This window comes from Grammomys surdaster, unplaced genomic scaffold, assembly GCF_004785775.1.
Source record: "Grammomys surdaster isolate TR1022 unplaced genomic scaffold, NIH_TR_1.0 136, whole genome shotgun sequence".
Taxonomy (NCBI): Eukaryota; Metazoa; Chordata; class Mammalia; order Rodentia; family Muridae; genus Grammomys; species Grammomys surdaster.
Window position 1 is genome coordinate 11,030,105 of NW_021604594.1, and position 21,659 is coordinate 11,051,763.

General features: G+C 43.8%; 1 protein-coding gene across 5 annotated transcripts in view; it reads left to right on the forward strand.

Annotated features, from left to right (window-relative positions):
• The window catches only part of Wipf1 (WAS/WASL interacting protein family member 1), a 104,544-nt gene extending 85,544 nt beyond the window's left edge, over positions 1–19,000 (forward strand). For all 5 annotated transcript variants that reach the window (XM_028762885.1, XM_028762883.1, XM_028762884.1 and 2 more), the window contains exons 3-8: positions 3,438–3,567; positions 7,641–7,817; positions 9,926–10,663; positions 12,803–13,015; positions 13,509–13,622; positions 16,058–19,000. In XM_028762885.1, the coding sequence (XP_028618718.1) occupies positions 3,438–3,567; positions 7,641–7,817; positions 9,926–10,663; positions 12,803–13,015; positions 13,509–13,622; positions 16,058–16,113 (1,428 nt within the window). In that variant the 3' untranslated portion in view covers positions 16,114–19,000. The remainder of the gene's footprint in view (positions 1–3,437; positions 3,568–7,640; positions 7,818–9,925; positions 10,664–12,802; positions 13,016–13,508; positions 13,623–16,057) is intronic.
• The last annotated feature ends 2,659 nt before the right edge of the window (positions 19,001–21,659 follow it).

Here is a 21,659-nt window from a genome sequence, read left to right on the forward strand (position 1 = left end):
CTTTCTTTCTTTCTTTCTTTCTTTCTTTCTTTCTTTCTTTCTTTCTTCCTTCCTTCCTTCCTTCCTTCCTTCCTCCCTCCCTCCCTCCCTCCCTCCCTTCCTTCCTTCCTTCTCTCCTTCCTTCCTTCCTTCCTTCCTTCCTTCCTTCCTTCCTTCCTTCCTTCCTTTCTTTCCTTCCTTCCTTCCTTCCTTCCTTCCTTCCTTCCTTCCTTCCTTCTTTTCCTTTCTTTTCTTTTTTTAAAGGCAGCTTTTTAGGAAGTCTTGCTGCATAGTCCAAGCTGATCTACAACTTCTGCCTTCACTTCCCAAGGGCTGGAATTATTTCTGAGCATGCACGTAGTGGATTTCTCTCTTCACTCTGTGCATGAAGACAACCAACCAAAGTCAAATGCTGGCACGTAGCTGTGTCGTAAGGGTATCAGCATTCCCATACAGGTCTGCTTTGCCAGGACCCAATCTTTTCTGAGGTTAGAACTTAGTTGAGACCTCTCGAATCCAGATAATATAAAGAATATATTTGGTCAGGTTCTCCTGGGATACAGGCTTATGGACATGGAGTGTAGATTATTCGTCTTCCTCTACCAGGTCTATCAAGACAAATGTGATGGTTTAAAATAAGGCTCTGTGGGACAGTTTGGAAGCGCTGAAGCAGGATGCACTGTCTCCCCGTTCAAACGAACTTAAGTGAGGGCTCTCTGCAATGCCTCTAACGTCTTCCAGCCTCGCCTCTTTCTTCTCCACTTTCTTTACACTCTGTTCTCAACAAATGCTACTCCCACCTCCTCCTCACACACCTTCACACCCCACTAATCCTGTCTTTGTGTCTAGATGATTACTTTGCAAAGGGTTTCATCACTGGATTCCTCCTGGTCCTTTGATGAGTCTGTAGGGGAATTTTAGTACATCCACTTTCAGGAAGGCTCCAAGACTCACTTCATCCCAAAGCCCCACCTACCCCCTGAGCCTTGGCTGCTTGGGAGCTGTGCACTGATGATTGATCCCTTCATTTCTTGTACTGGGAAACTGAGGCTGGGGAAGGAAAAGTCTCCTGCTCCAGGTTCCCATGGCACCCTTTTATATAAGTCTTCTGAGACTCTGGGCTGCTAACAGTTCATCCCCAGCTTCCTGTGAGAATCCATAAGAGCATAAGGACAGAAATTGTGTTTAAGCATTTGAAATATTGATGAGAGTTAGGGTTATTCTCAGATAGGATTTTGTGTATCTCCTTAACCAATTCATTTTTTATAATATTTATTTTTCATTTTATAAGAATGTCAGTCTATGAAATTTTTAAGCAGCCCTTGCATGGATGAATTTAAAAACACGCTTAGCCGGCTGATGTGGCAAGAGTAGTTTATCTGTATTTTTCCCAAAAATGTGAGTTGCCTATCACTACTAATTGGCACATGGGTTGCATTTTAGAATTTTAATGGTGGTATGCTTATTTTAATATGTGTTCTAAAAATTTATGATTGGCATATCAAAGCCAGTGGCTGATTTAAAAGCCAGTGATATAATTTTTAAAAGACTGTTCATTAAAAGAGAGCACAGAAAATAATATAGTAAATGAATTTAATGAAAATATTAAACCATAACACAGTTAGCACCGAGAAGATTTTACAAACCATGAATGTTGAACCTAAAAGATTAAAATTTAAAGGCAGATGTGGTGCTTGACCTGTAATCTGAATTCTGGAGGTTGAGGCAGGAGATTTGAGGCCAGCCAGGGATATAAATACAGAACTCAAAGCAAGGCCAGGAGAAAGGGGGAGATGGGTTGGTGGCCACCAGGCCATACTGACCTAGTTGAGCAATACAGTTAAGGGTCCTGGTTTACCACTTGAGAGAGGTTGGCATAAGGAAGTCAGGTGACAAAATAAATCCTCAAGCCAAGGGGGAAGTCACTGTGGAAGGCTGTTGACTCAAATTGAAGATGTCCAGTGTGTTAATCTCTAGTTGCTCTTCACCCTAAAAGTGAAAGGACCAGGTGGCTTTTAAGGGTCTGTCCACTGTGTTTTAGGTATAGTAATCACTAGCAAAACCACATTAGCCATGTGAAGTCAGTGTATGGAAGAAGATCGGGGAAGCTCCTTACTGGCTGCTCCTAGGGGCTGTTGAGGGCTGAGGGGGAAGGGACATTTGGGAGCCCACATTCACCTTTCTCTCAGAGAGGGGATGGTCCTGGCATCAGATGGCCAGTGTTCAAACCTCAGCTCCTCCTCCCAACCTTGACGCCGCTACAACTGGACCAAATGATGTAACTTACTATACTACAGGTTTTCATTAGTGTTTTTGTTTTGGGTTTGCGTGTGTGTGTCTGTAAAGCGAAGTAACACACAGGGTCGATAAAAACTAAATTAAAATGGAGTCCAACATGGCAGACAGGGCTTAACTCTTACCATCACAGCCGAAGGATCTCTCAGTGCAGCTGAGCTGCCCTTCTGCCTCTCCCTCTGGCAATAAAAGGTTGAGGGAGGCATCAAACCATGTGCTTCTTACCTTCTCACGACCCAAACTGGCTTACCTGGGGTCTTGCCCCTTTCCGAAGGGCTGGGCCAGCCCAGGAGACTCTCATGCCAGCCAGAAGGACCTTGGGCTTCAAGGCAGCCACAATCACTCTGGACGGGATCCACACAGGAGAGGGGCTTACATTCAAGCCTGTGTGTTAGATTTGAGTGTCCACATTCCTAAAATAACCCAGAAAGATCAGGACCTCAGTTTTACAGTCAGGAACTTTAGGATTATTTTTTTTAAAAAAGCCCAAACATCTTCAAATAGCTGTGTGTTTACTCTGGGCTAAGCTTTCAAAGGAATTAAATATCAGAAATATGGTATGGTCAAATGAACGTAAGGGAATTGAGGGGTAAGGAAAAATATTCTATTCCCTATTTTGACTATATGTTTGTCAAAACTAATAGTGTGAGCTGACAGGATTCAGTATATGTAAATTATGCCATAATAAATCTGACAAATTAAAAGAGAAACGCACTTTTGTCCATGTATTTGGAGGAAATTGTTTCCTAAAGGTTTAGTGAGTTGAAAAGCCCACTCTGGTTTGACAGAGTCCAGCATTTTCTTGCAGCAGGTGAGTGCTCAGTGATGGGCGAGGCTGTGTGCTCTTCAGGACACAGCTCAGACAAGGGCCAATAGCAGCTGCAGAGTCCCTCAGACTTAGTGTCACAAGAAAGGACCAGCATACCCGGGCTTTTTATGGGCAGATTATGGTCTGAAAATTCAGATTTTATCACAGATTTAATATTTTGGGGTTTTGTTGCTATAACTGCTCCCAGGAATCTGGGTCTTAAAGAGAATGACACAAAAATCCCCAGAGAGTTTATAGTCTAGAATCTTAAAACCAAGCCGCCTGTCTGACTGAGTGCTCCAGTCATGGTTTTATCCCCAAGAGCAGGAGATGAGTTCATGTGATTGCCTTTCAGGCCAACACCGAGAAACCCACCTTGAATAAGACAGAACAGGCTGGGAGGAATGCCCTTCTCTCTGACATCAGCAAAGGGAAGAAGCTTAAGAAGACAGTCACCAATGACAGAAGTGCCCCAATATTGGACAGTAAGTAAAAAACTCTTTTCCATAGTTCTAATGGTTTATAGCTTAATAGTCAATCTATGCCTCCAACCAGATCTCTTCTCTCCTCTCCGCTCCCCTGCCCTCCCCTCCCCTCCCCTCCCCCCCTCTCAGCAGCTGCAAAGCTAGCAGAAGGCAGAACTGAGTTAGTCATTGTAGCCACAGCTTTAGTTGAGCCCCCTCTAATGCCGCAGGAAGCCAGCATAATAATTCTTTGTCCAAGAAACACACAGCAGCGATTCTCTGAATTATTCACAGCACTTTCTGGAGATTAACCCATTGCTCCTGGCACCAGAGACCATGAGGCAACATGAAACATGGGAAGTGTCCTCGCCTTGGAATCAGGAGTCCGGGCCTGGGACACAACCATCAGGCCACAACTTCAAGCCTCAATGTCCTCATTTGTAAAGTGGAGATGGGTACCACTTTAGTGGCCACACCAGTCTGGTGTGGGCTTCCAATGAGATAATGCGTGTACAATGTTCTCTTGTCTGCTAAGAGGAATTCTAGAGAAAGATGTGATTCCCAGGAGCTTGGAGACAGGAAATGAGATCACAAGTTTGCTTATCTGTACATCTGAGTCTGAGAAGCTTTCTGCAATGACACAGGGTCTATATAAACAAGCAAGTAAGCACAGTGTAAGCTTCCTCGTTGGCAAAACTGTCCCTGACTTGATCCAGGTCTTGACACCGTCCTTTCAGTCTCACCAGGATTTATCATACCCTCAGCTCTCATTTAGACTCAGGGAATGGACTGACATGACAGCCACCAAATGCAGCTTTGCAGACAGGTGAATAAATATGCAGGGTTTAGGAGGAGTAGAGGTAGGTAGGGGATCATGGGGGAAAGGGGCTAACAGGTAGAAAGGGAAGACGTGACAGAGTGGGGGGAGTCAGAGTTGGAAGAGAAATGAAGAACCAAGGCTTTGACCAGGGTTCTGTCATTGGGTGCATATGAGAATGCACAGCACTCAGAGAGGAACTGTAGGTTTTCAGTACGTGACAAACAATCTGATCTCTAGATCAGAACACCACATAGTAGTTCTGTCTGGGTTCTGTCTGGGAAGCTTTGGTCCAACAACCATCTGAATTGTGGTCTCTGCTATTGGCTAGAGAAGCTACCAAGTCTCAGGCCAAGGATGCCTGCTCTCTCTGCTATAAGAATCTGGACCCCTGGGGGAGTGTGAGTTCTTTGCCAACTCTGAAGGAAACTGGACAGTCTAGGCTTCCTGACTCCCTAGTGGAAACTCCTCATATTCTTCAAGGTCCGTCTTCCATTGTGTGGACATAATGCTAGCCTTTCCTCTCCAGCAGCTCAGTGATACTGAGGAGTGAGCATCTGACAGAAGCGAGTTATAATCCACTGTATGCTTGGTTGTCCCTGCACTTAGTTGGATACCTATACTGCTGTCCAGGCTCTTTGCAAATAACAGAATTCATCCTGTTTTGTATTCGTTGCCAGGCAAAACCTCCCTGGGTGTTATATCAAAGTGATTATGCACGATAGCTTTGTAATTTAACCCTGTCCTAGTGGTTATGACCTAAATGACCTAAAGCCAGCCAGCTAGCCTCAGTTTCAGGTTTTTTTTAATTATTCCATTTTCTATTACTATAAGAAAACACCTGATACCAAGTACTTTATGAAGAAAAGAAATTTATTTAACTTATAGTTTAGAGGTTTGAGAGTATGCCATTGGCATTGGCCTGGCTCTGGTGAGGAAGGACCTCATAGGGATGGTGTCAAAACAATGGCAGAAGTAAAGGTATAAGGCAGACCACAAAGCAAGACAGAAAACCCAATTGGGGTGCAGCCAGTCTTGCTGTTTTATGATAACTCTTTTCAGAACTGACTAGAGTCCTGTGAAACTGTAGTAGCTCCTTCTGAGGGTAGTAGCCAACCCCTTCAATGACCTCATTATTTCCCACCAGTTCCTGTTTCCTAAAGATTACATGCCCTCTCTCATGGACACACTGAGGACCAGTTTCCCTCATATGAGCCTTGAGGGCTACATTTAAACCATATAGCACTTCCCTGTATGAAGGATGGGTGGAGTTCCAGGTAGTCAATGCTGGTGGATGTGCTGATAGTACATCACACTCTCAATTTACAACACAACATAAATGTGTCGTGTGTGTGTGTGTGTGTGTGTGTGTGTGTGTGTGGTGTTCTGTCTTATTCAGCCATGACTAATACTTGAATGATGAGGACAGTGTTGTGTTAGTAGAAGTTAAAAGTTAGTAAAATTTTAAACTTCATACTAAAGCAATTTCACAAACACTCTTGAAATTGTTGCTATAATTGGGTTTAGCCTGTTAGGTAAAACAGTCCTTGCCAATTCATCACCAAGTTATGTCTTCAGCAGAGAGCTATACACATAAGAAAGATGGAGAATTGATGGCTAAGTTAGAAAAACACATTAATGAATAAAATGAAATCTCCCAAAGTCGATAAAGAGATTCGAGAAGGATTTTCTACAGTTGGGGATAGAATAATGCAGCCCCATGCTGAGGTGGCTTCAGAGGGTTCTTTCTGTGAGTGATAAGATTACAGGTGTGCCTCATGATCTTGGCTCATTTGAAAATCTTGAAGTTAATTTCCTAGGAAATCATTAATTTATCAAACTTTACTCAAAGCCTGCATAAACAACAACCAAAAAAAAAAAAAAACCCAGAAACTTTCTAAGATTAGTTTCTCTCTGAAAAACTGTTCATTAAAAGGGTTTTTATTGGTAAGTTCTGTGTTTCAGCTTTCAATAGACCGCTAATTCAAATGCTGTATGAATCTTTCCCATTCTGAAAGCCACAGAAAGGTTTTTGGTGTCATGAAACTGCCACTGTCCTAACCCTAGAATGTGTAGCCCAAGCAGTGTTCATACAAGGGGTCTCCAGGCCAGAGCTTCCAGCTGGGGTAATCCTGCTTCCCAGAGGACCTGTGGCGATGTCTCCAGATGTTCCTTTGAGCGTTTTGTTTCTTTGTTCTTGTTTTTGTTTTGTTGTGGGGATGGAAGCCATAGCCAAGAGCATGTTAGGCAAGTGCCCTACCTGCTAAGCCTGGATTACACTTAGCCATTTCTACCTGTGTAGAGATGGGGAGCCTCTCGTGGGCAGGGTCAGAGACACCATAAACATTCTGCCAAGGGCAGGACAGCCACCCAAACAAACTGTCATCAAGGAGTTCCAGAAATAAGAAGATGACATATGGGCTGGAGAGATGGCTCAGCAGTTGAGAGCACTGTCTGCTCTTCCAGAGATCCTGAGTTCAATTCCCAGCACCCACATGGTGGCTCACAACCATCTGTAATGGGATCCAATGCTCTCTTCTGGTGTGTCTGAAGACAGCTACAGTGTACTCATATAAATAAAATAAATAAATAAATCTTTAAAAAAAGAAAGAAAAGAAAATGATATATACCATTTATGAATTGAGTAATTGACCAAGACCAAAAAAATCCTATTTTTAGTACTAAATTTAAAATCTATTCTAAATATCAAATAATAAAAATTATATAATCAACTAAGTAAATGCTAAGTAGGTATTTGATAAGATTCCATATTATAAGTCTTTAAACCTAAAATAGAAGACTCCTCATTTTACAGTAAATATTAAAAAAAAAAAAAACTATGGTAACCTAATAGTTAATATATAGCTTCAGAACAGAAGTGGTCTCATTTAAATCAGAACACTGTTACCATAGCAACATTGATAATCCACATTGTTAAGGAGGTTCAGCTATCAAAGTAATTATTTATATAAAACAGAAAGAAGGGGTACAGTTTATAGAAAGAGGGAACATTTATTATTTGAAACTGCATGCCTATTAGAAAATGAAAGATCATCCTTTTTTTTGTAATTTTAACTGAAAATATACAGCAAAGTGGCTAAATCAAATGAAATTTCTTGGTGCCAGTAATAAGTACAAAATGTAAGAGGAAAATGTCCCTTTCATTTTAAATGCTCAGGGTCAGCCCATTCTGTCTAATTGCTCTGTGACAGCTTCCTGAAGTTAGGACTGGTAAATACTCCTGTGTTTTCTCAAGCGTCTTTCCTTCCATCTGCAGAACCGAAGGGAGCTGGTGCCAGTGGTGGTGGTGGCTATGGTGGAGGCAGCGGAGGTGGTGGAGGAGGAGGAGGCAGCGGTGGCGGTGGAAATTTTGGAGGAGGTGGTCCTCCAGGATTGGGAGGACTATTCCAGGCTGGAATGCCGAAGCTGAGGTCCACTGCCAACAGGGATAATGGTAAACAGAACTCTTCCTCTGATGTTCTAAACAAGAGACAATTTGACACTCAGATTCTGCCCTTTACAACAGTTACACTGTTTCAAGACGTCAGCCTGTTGTATGAGAGCTAGATCAGGCTTCTCCCGTTTATCAGTCAGGACCAGGCAGTCCTATAGAGCTATGTAACATTTGGACTGTATCCTAGGGGTAACCAATGTTTTTTCTAAAGGGTGAACTGAAGCAGGAAGGATGGGGAATGGAAAAGAGAAAAGGGAGGACACGGACCTTCCTCCCCACCAGACTACTCAATAACCTAGGGGTGCAGCTTTCTTTATCAGACAACCGTATATAGCAACACACATAAGGCGTTTTTTAAGCACACTGTGGACCACGTCCTAGAAGATGCAGCTCCAGACGTCACTAAATAGCAACAGGTGTTTTGCACGGCAGACATTTGGTATTAGAAGCCAGTCTTCTGAAATCTTTGAAGATTGTATTTTCAGTCTCGGATATTGCACGATCATGATGAGATTCCCTGTGGATGGGACCCATGCCTAAACACAGAGCTCACATAGGTTTCAAGTAGGCCCATTACACTCAGCTTGAAGGTAATCTCATGTATTGGGATGAAAGTCTCCCTCCCATCCGAAGGTGAAGTCACTGGTCCTCAGGTGGCTGAATATAGGTCCTATATCTTGCCAGTCTTGTGTTCAAATATAAAATTATTTCCCTTAAGCACACAAAAGAATGTTAGGCAGTTGCCAGATGCATGCACTCGATACTTTTAACAAAGATGTAAAAACTAAACAAAAAAAAAAAAAAGAAGAAGAAATTGAAGTCAGTGCCAGGACCTGTGCTATTTTAAGATGGATGGTAACTATAACTTCCACGTAAATTTGGAAGACATAGCATACTCTAACAGTGCAGGATTATACCACCTACTCAAAAAAAAAATACATGTTTACAGTGCTGAAGTCAACATTAAAAATGATCTCGGGTTCACGTTACTCCACTAAATAAACCTGTCCAAGTGCTTCTTGTGTGACGCATACACTTTAACTCCAAGGCTCTTAGTGGCCTGGTCACTTAGACTTCCTGTCCTGTGGATTCCGTTTTCCTGTGCTATGGCACCCAGGCTTCTGGTTTGGAGACTGAAGCTTCGGTCCATGTCACTCACTGGCCCTCTCTACCTGAAGTGTGCACTTCCTCAGCTTCACAAAGCTGGCTACTTCTTGTTAAGCTCCAGCTCACACGGCCTCTCCCCAGAGGCACTGTCTCCCCCACCCCACCAGGCATGGCTTCCCTGGGCACTCTTGATTCGTCAGCTCCCTTTTTGTGCTAATAACTATCAGAAAATACCTCTTTACTTGCTTATCATTTGTCTCCTATAAGATCAGAAAAGACAGAAGAGAGAACTTTTTTTTTTAAGTTTTGCTTATTCGGGTGTTTCTAACATCTAGAAAAATGGGTGTACAATAAATATTTGTTCATTACTTAATTCATAGTTGAAGTGGAAGATGTTTCAATGGTAACCTTTAAAAAAAATGACCTTGTGGACTGGAGAGGCAGCGACGCAGCTGCTCTCTCAGAGGACCTGGGCTTGAGTCCCAGCACCCTCATAGCAGCTGAGAGTTCTCTTTAACTCCAACCCCAGAGGATCCTCACACATAGAGAGAGACTTTCTTTGGAGTAACTCCATTCGCACACCTAAGATAGCTGACTGATTTTTTTTTTCAAATCTGAGCAGTACAGGGCGCGGGGGTGGGGGTGGGGGGGATAGACAGCAGTGGAGTCCATGACAGCCATTAGCAGAAGTCTACCTAGGCCCTCCATGTTGTCCTCTAGTAACAGCGACCTCTCCAGAACTATCGCAGGTGATGCAGTAATACATCCTTTTGAAAGCCTGGCCGTAAAACCTGTACCTGACAAATAGAGTTGTATGTCTCCGTCTCCAGGAGACCCACGCCAACACACAAATTTAATTATTATTAAATAATTTAGGTTTATAAAGCTACTAGTTACCGTTAATCAGTGCTCAGTGGGAGAGGGCCAGCACCCACCCGTGTCCTCTGAGTTATTTGGGGCTCCTCACCTTTCGACCCGGTATCCGTTTTCTTGTTCTTTAGATTCTGGAGGAAGCCGACCGCCGATTTTGCCACCAGGAGGAAGAGCCACATCTGCCAAGCCCTTTTCGCCCCCAAGTGGCCCGGGGAGGTTTCCTGCACCCTCACCAGGCCACAGGAGTGGGCCCCCAGAACCTCCCAGGAACAGAATGCCTCCCCCGAGGCCTGATGTGGGCTCAAAACCAGATAGCCTTCCCCCTCCGGTACCAAATACGCCAAGACCCATTCCGTCGAGTCTGCACAACCGGGGATCCCCAGCAGGGCTGGGAGGCCCTAGGCCCCCCTTTCCCGGAAACCGAGGTGCTGCTTTTGGAGCAGGTTCTGTGCGCCAGAACCCCTCGAGCTCCTCCTCTCCGTTCCCCAGGCCCCCTTTGCCCCCCACTCCAAACCGGGCCTTGGATGACAAGCCCCCTCCACCACCTCCTCCCGTGGGCAACAGGCCCTCCATCCACAGAGAAGCGGTTCCCCCGCCCCCGTCACAGAACAGCAAACCTCCGGTGCCTTCCACCCCGCGGCCTGGGTCGGGTTCACAGGCACCACCTCCTCCGCCACCGCCCAGCCGGCCAGGGCCCCCTCCTCTGCCTCCGACTTCCAGCGACGAGATCCCCAGGCTGCCACAGCGGAACCTGTCCCTCACGTCCTCTGCACCTCCCTTGCCTTCACCTGGACGCTCGGGGCCTCTCCCTCCCCCACCCAACGAGAGGCCCCCTCCTCCTGTGAGGGATCCGCCAGGCAGATCAGGTATGCAAGACCGGGGGATGTCATATCCCTAAAACTCTGCTCTCCTAAATGTCTCAAACAAAACCAAGTAAAACCATGGAGACTGCTCCATACCAATGGTATAATGTCGTGGTGGAGGCGTGGACATCTCAAGAAAGGGGCCAGATAGTTTGTGTCTAAGAGGAGAGCAGACCGGCTGACCAAGTCAACTTTTGAGAGTGAAAAGGGAGGGACTTTGATCTTCCACCCGGCCCTGCTTCCGGTGGGAAGCTGGGCTGTCTTGGTTGGAAGTAAGTTCCCCCAGGAGAGTGCCCCTGCCGTGTAATGCCAAGGACAAAGCAGTTATATCATAGCCAGAATTAATTCTGTCTCCCAAAGCTAGGCTTTGAGTCCACTCCTCTGCTCATTAAAGATAAATCTTTTTAAAACCCAGTTAAGGCAAGCTGGAGAGGTGGCATGTTCAGAGGTAAGAGCGCTTCTAGCAGTAGAACAAATATCCAGCCAAAAGCCTGTAGCCTCAGCTCAGGGAGCTGCAGGAGACCAGCTGCAGGAGCCCAGGGTCAGGAGGAAACTGCTACCTCACATATTACGTTGTTTTAGAAAATGATTTCAAATGTGTTGGTAATATATATTACAGCTTTATTTATATCTAAATATTTTTGAGACAGGCCCTCACTATGTAGCCCTGGCTAGCCTGGAACTCGTTCTGTATACCAAGCTAGCCTTAAACTCACAGAGATCTACTTCTCTCTGCCTCTGGAGTGCTGGTTTACTTTCAGTTTGCTTTTTCATTTATTGCTCCAGGCACTGTGACAGAGGTGACAACTACCTTACTCTTGGTAGACAGGGACCCAAACTCCAAAGCCAACAGCACACTTGTGAACAGGAGCCACCACCTACTGTCTTTAATGGGAGAGTAAGATCAGCGGTTTCTCGCTCCCTGTGCTTCTCCACCCATGCAACACACTCACACTCACACACTCACACCACATACACACCACACACTCACTGACACCACACACACATACCACAACCACACATATACACACACACCACACACACTCACAACACACACACATACCACATATACACACCACACCACACAGACACACACATATACCACACAGACACACTCAGACACACACCACACACATACCACACACACACCACATACACACACCACACACTCACACATCACACACACACACCACACACACACACACACCACATACACACACCACACACCACACACACACACACCACACACACACACACCACATACACACACCACACATACACAGACACACACACACACCACATTCACACACCACACATACACAAACACACACACACACCACATATACAGACACACATACATCACACATACACTCAGACACACAGAGGAATAAGCAAGAAGTGACGGCTGTGGTTCTCCAGGTGACCAGTGTTTGGTTCCTAGTGCCGCTAGTGCCTCGATGCAGAATCCAGTGCATCACAAAAGTATGCCTGTGTGATTTGCAGTAATACTGTACACATAAAAACTTAGTACTGGAGCCACACGGTAATGGGCTCAGCCAGTAAGAATATCTGTGACTCAAGGCTTTGACCCGACTTTGACCCCTGGCATCCAGGTGAAGGTGAAAGGCAAAAATAAACTTTCTGAAGTTGCTCCCTGAACTCCATATATGTGCCATGGCATGTGCCCACACACATACATACAAATAATTTTTTTAATTTAAAAAATTTAATTTTTCTCAAAACCTAGACTAACTTTATGACTGTCATACTCCTTTTAAACAATTCGTTTTAGGTATCACAATAATTAGTTCAGTAAGTCTTTAAAAGGATAAAATGCTTTTCAATGACATGGTTGTCAATATAGATTATTATCTGTTTCCAATTTCACTGTTTGGTCCCCAGGCCTCAGTGGTTACTTGAAGCCAGACATTCAGTTAGCTGCTATTATATGCACTGACTTTACATACACGGGTGTATGTCCCCTTCATGTTTCTGTCTGTGTCCAGAAGGGCTCCTCCATGTCTCCTTTTCCCTAGTTCAAGGGCGTGTATCCAGCAGGCACTCTGCCTTGCCCAGTGATGGTGACCACTCGGGGGCGATGTGGAGTTAATAAAATGCTTCACCAGATGTCTCTTGCTCCAGGCCCCCTCCCACCACCACCTCCAGTAAACAGAAATGGAAGCACACCTCGGGCCCTGCCTGCCACCCCTCAGTTGCCATCCAGGAGTGGAATAGACAGTCCCAGAAGTGGGCCTAGGCCTCCTCTTCCTCCTGACAGGCCTGGTGCTGGGGCACCGCCCCCACCCCCACCAGCCACATCAGTTCGAAATGGCTTCCAAGACTCATCTTGCGAAGGTGAGTGATGTTTGTTTATTTGAAGTGATGTTTCTTGTTCCGTCGTTGTTATCCACACTGCACAGAACTAGCATTCTGTTTATGAGAAAGGTCCCAGTCAGACTCACCAGTTCTTCCAGAGGACCTGAGTGTGATTCCCAAAACCATCTGATGTGAAGACATACATGCAGCCTAAATACCCTTACACATAAAATTAAATGAAAAAATTATACGATGGAGTTGTTCGTGGGCCCACTGCTGGGAAGAAAAGTGCTCTGTATCTTAGCCCCCAGCGCGGCCCGAGGGTTAGGGTCACTCCAGTTCTAACGTTTTGCTTGCCCAGCAGGCCTGGATCGCTGAGGCAGCAGGGCACATTGGTCTTGCTGTGGCTCCTCTGTGCACTTCCAGCCACAAAACTGGAACTGGTTTCTGTGCATGTCTGTCTGTCTGTCTGTCTTCCCCACGTCCTCCCAGCAGATTTCTTGTGCTGAGGTTCTGTTCATTTCTCCCACAGATGAGTGGGAAAGCAGATTCTACTTCCATCCGATTTCTGACTTGCCGCCTCCAGAGCCATATGTACCAACAACCAAGACATATCCCAGCAAACTGGCCAGAAATGAAAGCCGAAGTAAGTATCTCTGCTGGAGCATGTGCAGGCTCATACTGTGGGAGCCTGGGTCCAGATGACGCAAATGACACCAGGCCTCTTGTCTGGAGTGGAATAGGAAGCTCCATTTGGAGCTCTGTGCACTCTGGTAGCCTCTCAAGTACACCCAGAATGAGCAATAACTCTCTGAAGGTAACATTGCCATCTTAGAATACGTCTGGCGGACCAGTATTAAGTTATATTATTTTGCTTCTTTGGGTCATCTCCTCCATTTTGACTTTCCTAGGAGAGCAAAAGTCAGTCCATCTTCTATTCCTACTAGTTGGAGACTTGCAAAACATTGTAAAATTAAAACAAAATACTGCCTTGATCTTTTAAATGTACTATAACCATAGATTTATATATGTATATGTACTCAACTTATATACACACATGTATATTCAAAATAGTTCCATATATATGTGTATATGTGTGTATATATATATATGTGTGTGTGTGTATGTGTGTGTGTATATGTGTGTGTATATATGTGTGTGTATATATATGTGTGTGTATATATATATCCTCACAGAACAGACATGTTCATTCCACCAGATCCTCTTCCTACTGTTTTCCATCTAATTCTGACTTTTTACACAGTTGTAACAAGAGGAGACCATATTTGATGGTAGGTTTTTACATAACATTGCTTAGTAAACACACCCCTGTTTTATCACATGGTTTTATTCCACGGGAGTCCATTAAGTCTCCAGAACAAGAACTTGCCAGCATTGCACATTTGGATTGTCTCCCGTTGCTTGCTAACATGCATGCTGCCTTCATCATCTTCTCCCTGCTGAAGAGGAAATGTGAACTAAATGGTAGAATAGAAACACTTAGAATTTCACAGAAAAATATGCACAGAACTAAGAAAAATTAACATGGACTATGGAAAAGTGGCATCCATGCCCATCAGCCTCTGACTAGACTCAGGCTCTCAGAGACCTAAGCCTTGGAGTTAATCCCTCAAGTCAGACAGTAGTCACAGCACCCATCGCTAGGCCCCTGCTCTCTAGCACAGTACCTCAGAGCTCAGGGCCTACTGAGTCCCTCTCAGCACACAGCTCTTGAGTAACTGTTGGTCAGTGAGTGCCCAGCCTTTGAGCAGCTTAATACCAGCTGAAGTTAAGACTGCTTAGAAGCCTTTCAGGAAGAACTTACAAAAAAAAAAAAAAAAAAGGAAAAGAAAAGGCAGAGCCAGGGACATACAGAGCTGTACCTTGGGTCGCAGTAGAGGACCGTAGCAGCAGTACCTATCATGTACACTTTGGGGTTCAATGAAGCAAGTCGAATTTTTATTTTGTGCTTCTGCTACAGACTTTAAAGAGTTTAGGAAACATTGTAAGGAATTTTCCAAGAACAAATGCCAGAAGTAAACAAAATATTCTTGCTTGGAAGGAAAACTCCAATTCTAGAAATTTCATTTATTTAGAATACTGTGTTTGTAGGCAGTGCATGCCTGCCCAAAGTTATAACCGTAAGGAAACTATCGTGTTAGTGGTTGAAGTTCTGGATGAAAATAAGCCTTCACGTGAAGCAGATGCCTCTGACTGTTTTGTGAATGAGTGTGTATATGCGTGTTCATCACAGGACATGTCTGTCTGTTACAGGAACTAGAACAAATTCACTTGAAGAAGCTGTTTGGTTAAACTTTAAATACTTTCCCTCATTTATCATAAACATTCTTAATAGAATTTAAGTATCACTTAGGTTTTTAAATCAATAACAGAACCACCTTCCTTTGCCCTCTAGATTTTTAATGTTAAAGCGAAACACATGCCCTCCCTCTCCCCCTTTCATTATGACTCCAGTGAGTGACTTGAGGACCAGGACAATGGTCTGCTCACTGTCACAGCTTCCTTGAGTGACACAGCCCCTGAAAGAGAATAGGCACTTAAAATGGTTTTTAAGTTGGTAATTCTTCACTGCCTACCCCCAATCTTACAGATTTGCTTTCAATATTTCTATGCACTTAAAACAAATCTAAAATTGTTTTTAATAGAAAATCATTTGATGAAAATGAAGCTTTATCAGAGAACACATTTTATTCTGCTCTTCTCACTGCCTCAGCCTCTCAGACAGCCTTGAGCAGTGTGGGGTACACCTTGAATGGGCCCCTCATTGCAGCTTTGTACAGGGCCACCTCTCATCTCTCGCTGTCCACTTGTGTATCAGATGACAGACAGACTACATGACCGATGACTGACTTACAGAACTGTGAGGAGGTACTCAGTAGCCAGTACCTATCACTTACTCAGTAGCCAGCACCCATCATCTTCTCACATCACTCGGGGCTTCCCTGCTCCCTGCCTCAAGCTCTGGGTAAAACAGTGAGCATCTCTGCAGCCGTCTCTGACGTTCCACAGTAAACACGAGCTTCTAACCAGAATTATATTGTATCTGCTTTCTTCATCAAGGTGGATCCAACAGAAGAGAAAGGGGAGCCCCACCCCTTCCTCCCATCCCGAGGTGATCTCTGCCTGCTCCACTCTACCCAAGCTCCAAAGCTGCTTCTGTTGTTGCTGTTTGAAAACTACACGGCCCTCCTCTTGCTTTGCCCCGCTCAGAGAGAGTAGGAGGGAGGACCGGAAGCTGAGGAGGGCATCCCTGCGTGTGGGGGTGGGGAAAGAAGCGCCTAGCTGTTTATGTTGTATATATTCCTGAGCTATTGCTTGTATCAGCTGCAGCCTGCCAGGGTCGGCTGCTGGGATCGATAAGCTTTTGTTATAAGCAGACAGAGAAGAATTGTATCCCAGCTTTCAGCCCCACAAGGTCAGACTTTCACTGCTCTTTTGCTACAAGCTGAAGCTGTTAAATTCCCTGAGAGCTGGTTTTCTCTATGCCTTTCTTGCTCACATGGCCTCTGGTCTGTTTCCACGAACCGCAGACCGCCCAAGCAAGTTGCTGAGCAAGCCTTACATGGAGCCCTGTGGTTGCAGGATGTCCAATCTTTGGCAGTCTGAGGTAGGCTCCAGGGCAGAGCTGTCTAACAGACACATAACGCGAGCCCCATTCCCGGCCTTAAAATGACCAGCAGCCATGTTTTATAAAGGTAAAAGGAAACAGATGAAAAGAATTCCATTGTACTTAGCTCTGTGCATCTGAAATACCACGTCAACTTGTATTGTTAATGAGATATTCACAGTTTTTTGGGTACTAAGTCTTCACACTCCAGTAACCATCCTGTACTTAGAACAAACACGTGGCCAGATTTCAAGTGTCCACATGCGCCTGAGCACCACACTGTCAGACAGTCTGGGAGACAGGAGCTAGTACAGAAAGCTTGTGCCTAAAAAGGCAAATTGAGTTTTAGCAATTCAAGAGATGTCCCAAGACAAAGTCAGAACTTGATACAATGTTTGGCAGGCAGTAAGAGCTTAGATTTTTGACCCTTATTTTGCCTTTTTCCTTAATATGTATGTGCAGGTGTTTTTTCAAAGTATCTTAGTCAGAAATGTATCTAGTACAGTTTACAGTCACATGGAATAAAGCCACTGTAAGAAAACGGAAATTTCTGGGCACTTCCTGGCTCAGAACCAGCTGGCTTGTGCACTCTCTGGTCACTGGCCTTGCAGACCTTCTGTGGCTTTTCAGTCCTCCACCCCAGAGAAAACTCCTTCCTCAGGTCAGGAAAGGCTAGGAGGGCAAGATAGGAGAAGAAAGTCAAAGAATGTATCAAATGAGAATTATGGGAGAAAGGAACAGCTTTGATGTTGGGCCGAACTCTACACAACCAACTGGGGTCAAGTAGATTAAGGAGCTTACCAGTGGAACCTGGAAAGCATTGGCTTTGAATTTCTCGGGAGAATCATTGTCTTGGATCTGTGCAAGTAAGTTCCACTAAAGGACCGACCACAAAAAGGGCCAGGCTTGCCTTTTATATATATATATAATTTTGTTTACAACATTTTACTGGGACTTTGAAATCTAGTTGTAGAGTTGAAAAAAGATTTCCACTTTGATGTTTTATATAGTCATGTTTAATGTTACCATTGTCTATTAAAGCACACGGCCACATATGTGTATCTACCTGAACTTTGTATTTTGGGTCCAGTGTATTGCTCACATGTTGCTGGGAGATGCTAACAAAAAAAAAAAAATCAATCCAAAGAAAAATGGAAAGACATTCCTATTTATAGAATGATTGTTTCGTTTATATAAAAGCATAACTTAGGAGTTCTAATAGATGAAATGTCTAATAAATTATAAGGTGATTGATTTGAATATATTGTATTTTTATAACTTTCCTTGCCAAAGCCCTGGACCTAGTTCTTTAGAGAGTAATTTTCCTCCCTTCTCCTCTGCCGTTTGTCTGTCTTCCGTGAGAACAAAGAAATAAAAGGTTTAACAAGCTTGACAGTTATTTTCATTTTTAACATTTTAAAATGTATTATGAATTCTTTGATCTGATATTCCCTAGGATAAACATCCTTTTGATAGATGCTCAGTGACCCACTTTACTGAAAATAGAATCGGTCCTTCCTTGTGCTGTGTATGACAGAGAAAGGTCGGACTCAAAAATTGTGGGTCTCAGTTTTTTTAAGGGATAGTGAAAATTGGAGAAGTCCTGGTGAATCTGTTTTTCAGGTACTTTCTAAGTCAGGAATGGGGTCACAGCTCAAAGTTGCCATTCATAATAAAGGTTTAGAATGTATTTTGCAAAGAATGTTTCATTAATACATGTATATCCTATCTTTGGAAGTCAGTGACCCAATTGCATTTAAAACTCTGGAGTTCTGTGTTTACCTTAACCTATGGCAGATCACACACACACACACACACACACACACACACACATACACACGACTATTTTCTTCCCTGAAATCAAAGCTTACATGTATGTTTTTTCCATAATATTTCAAGTTATGTGTATTTAAGATGCAATGCAGTATTTTAACATTTGCAAATCATTTTATATGGAAATATATTGCAGTATTAAAATTCAGTGTTCTGTGTCTATTTCACTATGCATTTTATTTACAGAAAGCTGAGAAAATGTTTAACCCAATGGTGCCTTACTTTTGATCGGAAAAGAATTGACTTTTTATGTCTAGTGGATTTGTCGCATATTTGTAAAAACTGTTAGGCCTTTATATTTTAACTTGTAATATCAATTTTGTTATTTTAGTACCAGAAACAGGGTGGTTATTGAAGTCTTCTCAAAGTTTTGGTATGAAATTAACTTTCCCTGTATTATAGGCAGGAGCTGTAGAAGAATTTTTTTCATACCACTGCACTGTGTAAACAGACACAGACATCTGTGTCATCAGGGTAGTTAAATGGTAGGGTAGAATCTACCATAGACACCTGCATGTTTGTAAGTTATCCAGATAATAAATAAAAAGCAGAATGATACGGTGTCAACTTGTGGCTTTCTTGTCTGTGTAAATATAAACAAAAAAGTGTCTGCCTCCAGTTTTCTACTGTGGTAGAAAGACAAACCGGAAAAACATCAACAACAAAAACCATCTTAAGTACGTAAATATTCATTATTCATCACACCTCAGAATCTCTCCATGTTTGGTTTTGTTTCTTTGTTTGTTTGTTTGTTTGTTTGTTTTTGTTTTGTTTTCTGAGACTGCATCTTAGTCAGTAAAATGGATACTGGAAACAATGGAGGAGGGAGATACAGATCTGGGAAAGCTTCTGGAAGCTCAGGAATCCTGAGAGCTTCCTAAATCATCTGTCGTACACATGTGCCTTGCATGTGCATGCCTCAGCACAGCACAGCAGTTGAGCACATAAGAAGACCTGGCCTCATCTCTTTGTTCGAAGTCATTTCTCTAACCCTGTGCTTTGTGTACACAGTGAGGAATCGTCTAACTGCATCAACATGTGTTAGACAAGATGACGCACTCTGCTGACTCACTAGAGCAAGGAAACAAATGGTTACTGCTTGCTGTATGCAGCAGGAGGCAAGCACGTATGCAAGGATCCCAAATTTATCAGATTTACTGGTGTGCTTTTATAGGAAGCAAGCAGGGAAACAACCCCATCAGCACTGCAGACTCTAGGCTCACGGTTCGAGGATGCCTGCAGTCCATCGTGACACTGGAATGCTGCAAGCTGGTCACGTTGCATCTGCAGTCTGGAAGCAGAGAGAACTGGTATTAGTTCTCAGCTTGCTTTCTCCTTCCTATTCAGTCTGGGAAGCCCAGACCTTGGAATGGGGCTACCCCCAGGTAGGGTAGATCTTCCTACCTTAATATAAACAGTGTAGAAACGTGATAGTCATGCCCTGAGGTTTGTCTCTGAGAGATCCAGGTCCTGTAGACACTTCTATCACTCTCATGTTACCAGTCAATTAGATTCAATCTGAACTCACAGAAATTAAGAGCCGAAAAGAACCTTCTAGTTAGGGCAGCCATAAAACTCACCTCTGTGGTGGGATGCTTCAGAGTGGAAAGTGATGATAAGCTTCCATAGCACAGCAGGTAGCCATTGAGGCTGCCCCAGCAAACTAGGCCATGTGTCCTCCCCTCTCAGAAGTCATTCAGTCCAGTCATTGTCATCTCTCAAAGGGGCAGTTTAATGTCCATCAAATGGCATGCTACAAACATGCAGACACGCAATGCAGTGGTGAAAATGCCCTCTGGCCTGTCCCTGTTCTGTGGGTCTCACATTTGTTGCAAAGGAAAGCCAATGAAGAGTCCCCAGAGTCAGTATGCTCTGTGTGCATACACACATATACTCCATACACACTTACGCACACATGTGTATACAGACACCATATACAAATGCACATGCACACACATACACTCCACAGACACACTACATGCACACATGTACATACACTATACACAAATGTGTACACATGTACACACCCCATATACAAACACATAGATACACACATGCACACACTCCATACACACCCATACATGTGTATACAGACACCATATACAAATGCACATGCACACACACACACACACACACACACAGATTTGGAAACTGACTCAGGCACTTACTCTCAAGGCCATGGATGGGTCATTGAAGCACTCTGTACTCCCTTTATCCGATGTACAGTGCTTACAACATACATACATCAACATCAGGCAAAACAGTACGCACTTGGTGCTCAATAACAGTTGGTTGCAGGTCATACCGCTAGTCCCACAGCATACACAGGCTATAGAGAGGGAAGAGTTCTCCATACCAAGAAGGCTGGCGAGACTGAATTACAGAATGGTTAGAATTGAAAACTCATTTCAAAACTGGCCTCATTTGTTCAAACTGGAATTGTTCATGTATTTATCTATTCAGTAAGATTCTAGTGAACACTGGATGTGGGCCAGCTTCATGGCAACAAAAGAGGAACCCACCATGCGGGTGAGGTGACCCCCCAGTGCCAGGGCGGAGGCCATCAGTTAAGGAGTGACTTCACTCAGCCAGCAGGGGGCTCTCTACAGTAATAAACACTACAGTGTCCGTCTCCCCACCCAATAAGCAGTTGATTCCTTTGTTTCTGTCATTTCAACAGATAAATTATATCATTTTCTTTTCTCTTTAATTTTTAACCTATGGCAAATTTGGGAGACAAAAAAGGCCAAAACTATTTAGAAAGGTTTTTGAAGGCCAGTTGGTGTGTGTTGGGGGGAGGGGTGTTGTTTTGATTCATTTGAAAAGTAAACTTAAGGATTCCCAGTTCTCTAAATAGTCCAACTAACCAGAGTCCAACTTCCTAGATTTTTAACGCGTCACCAGCGACCCTGTCTCTCCTGTCATTCTTGCTGTCTTGCTCTGCCCTACTTGGAAGACCTGCTACTCCGTGTCTAGCCAGGGACTTACATTTACCATATGGCTGTGGTTCTCTTGCTGGCAAGTATTTAGCTCTCACCCATCGACATTACCACACAGATCCCTGTGTCTTAAAACCTTGCTTCTGTTAGTGACCAGTTGCATTTTTCTTAATGCTAATTAATCTCAGGCTTTATGGACCCCCCCCCCCCCCACACACACACACACACTGCAGGAGGAATGCACTCAGTAAGGAGGGTTTTGTGGTTTGGGTTCTCCTTAGTG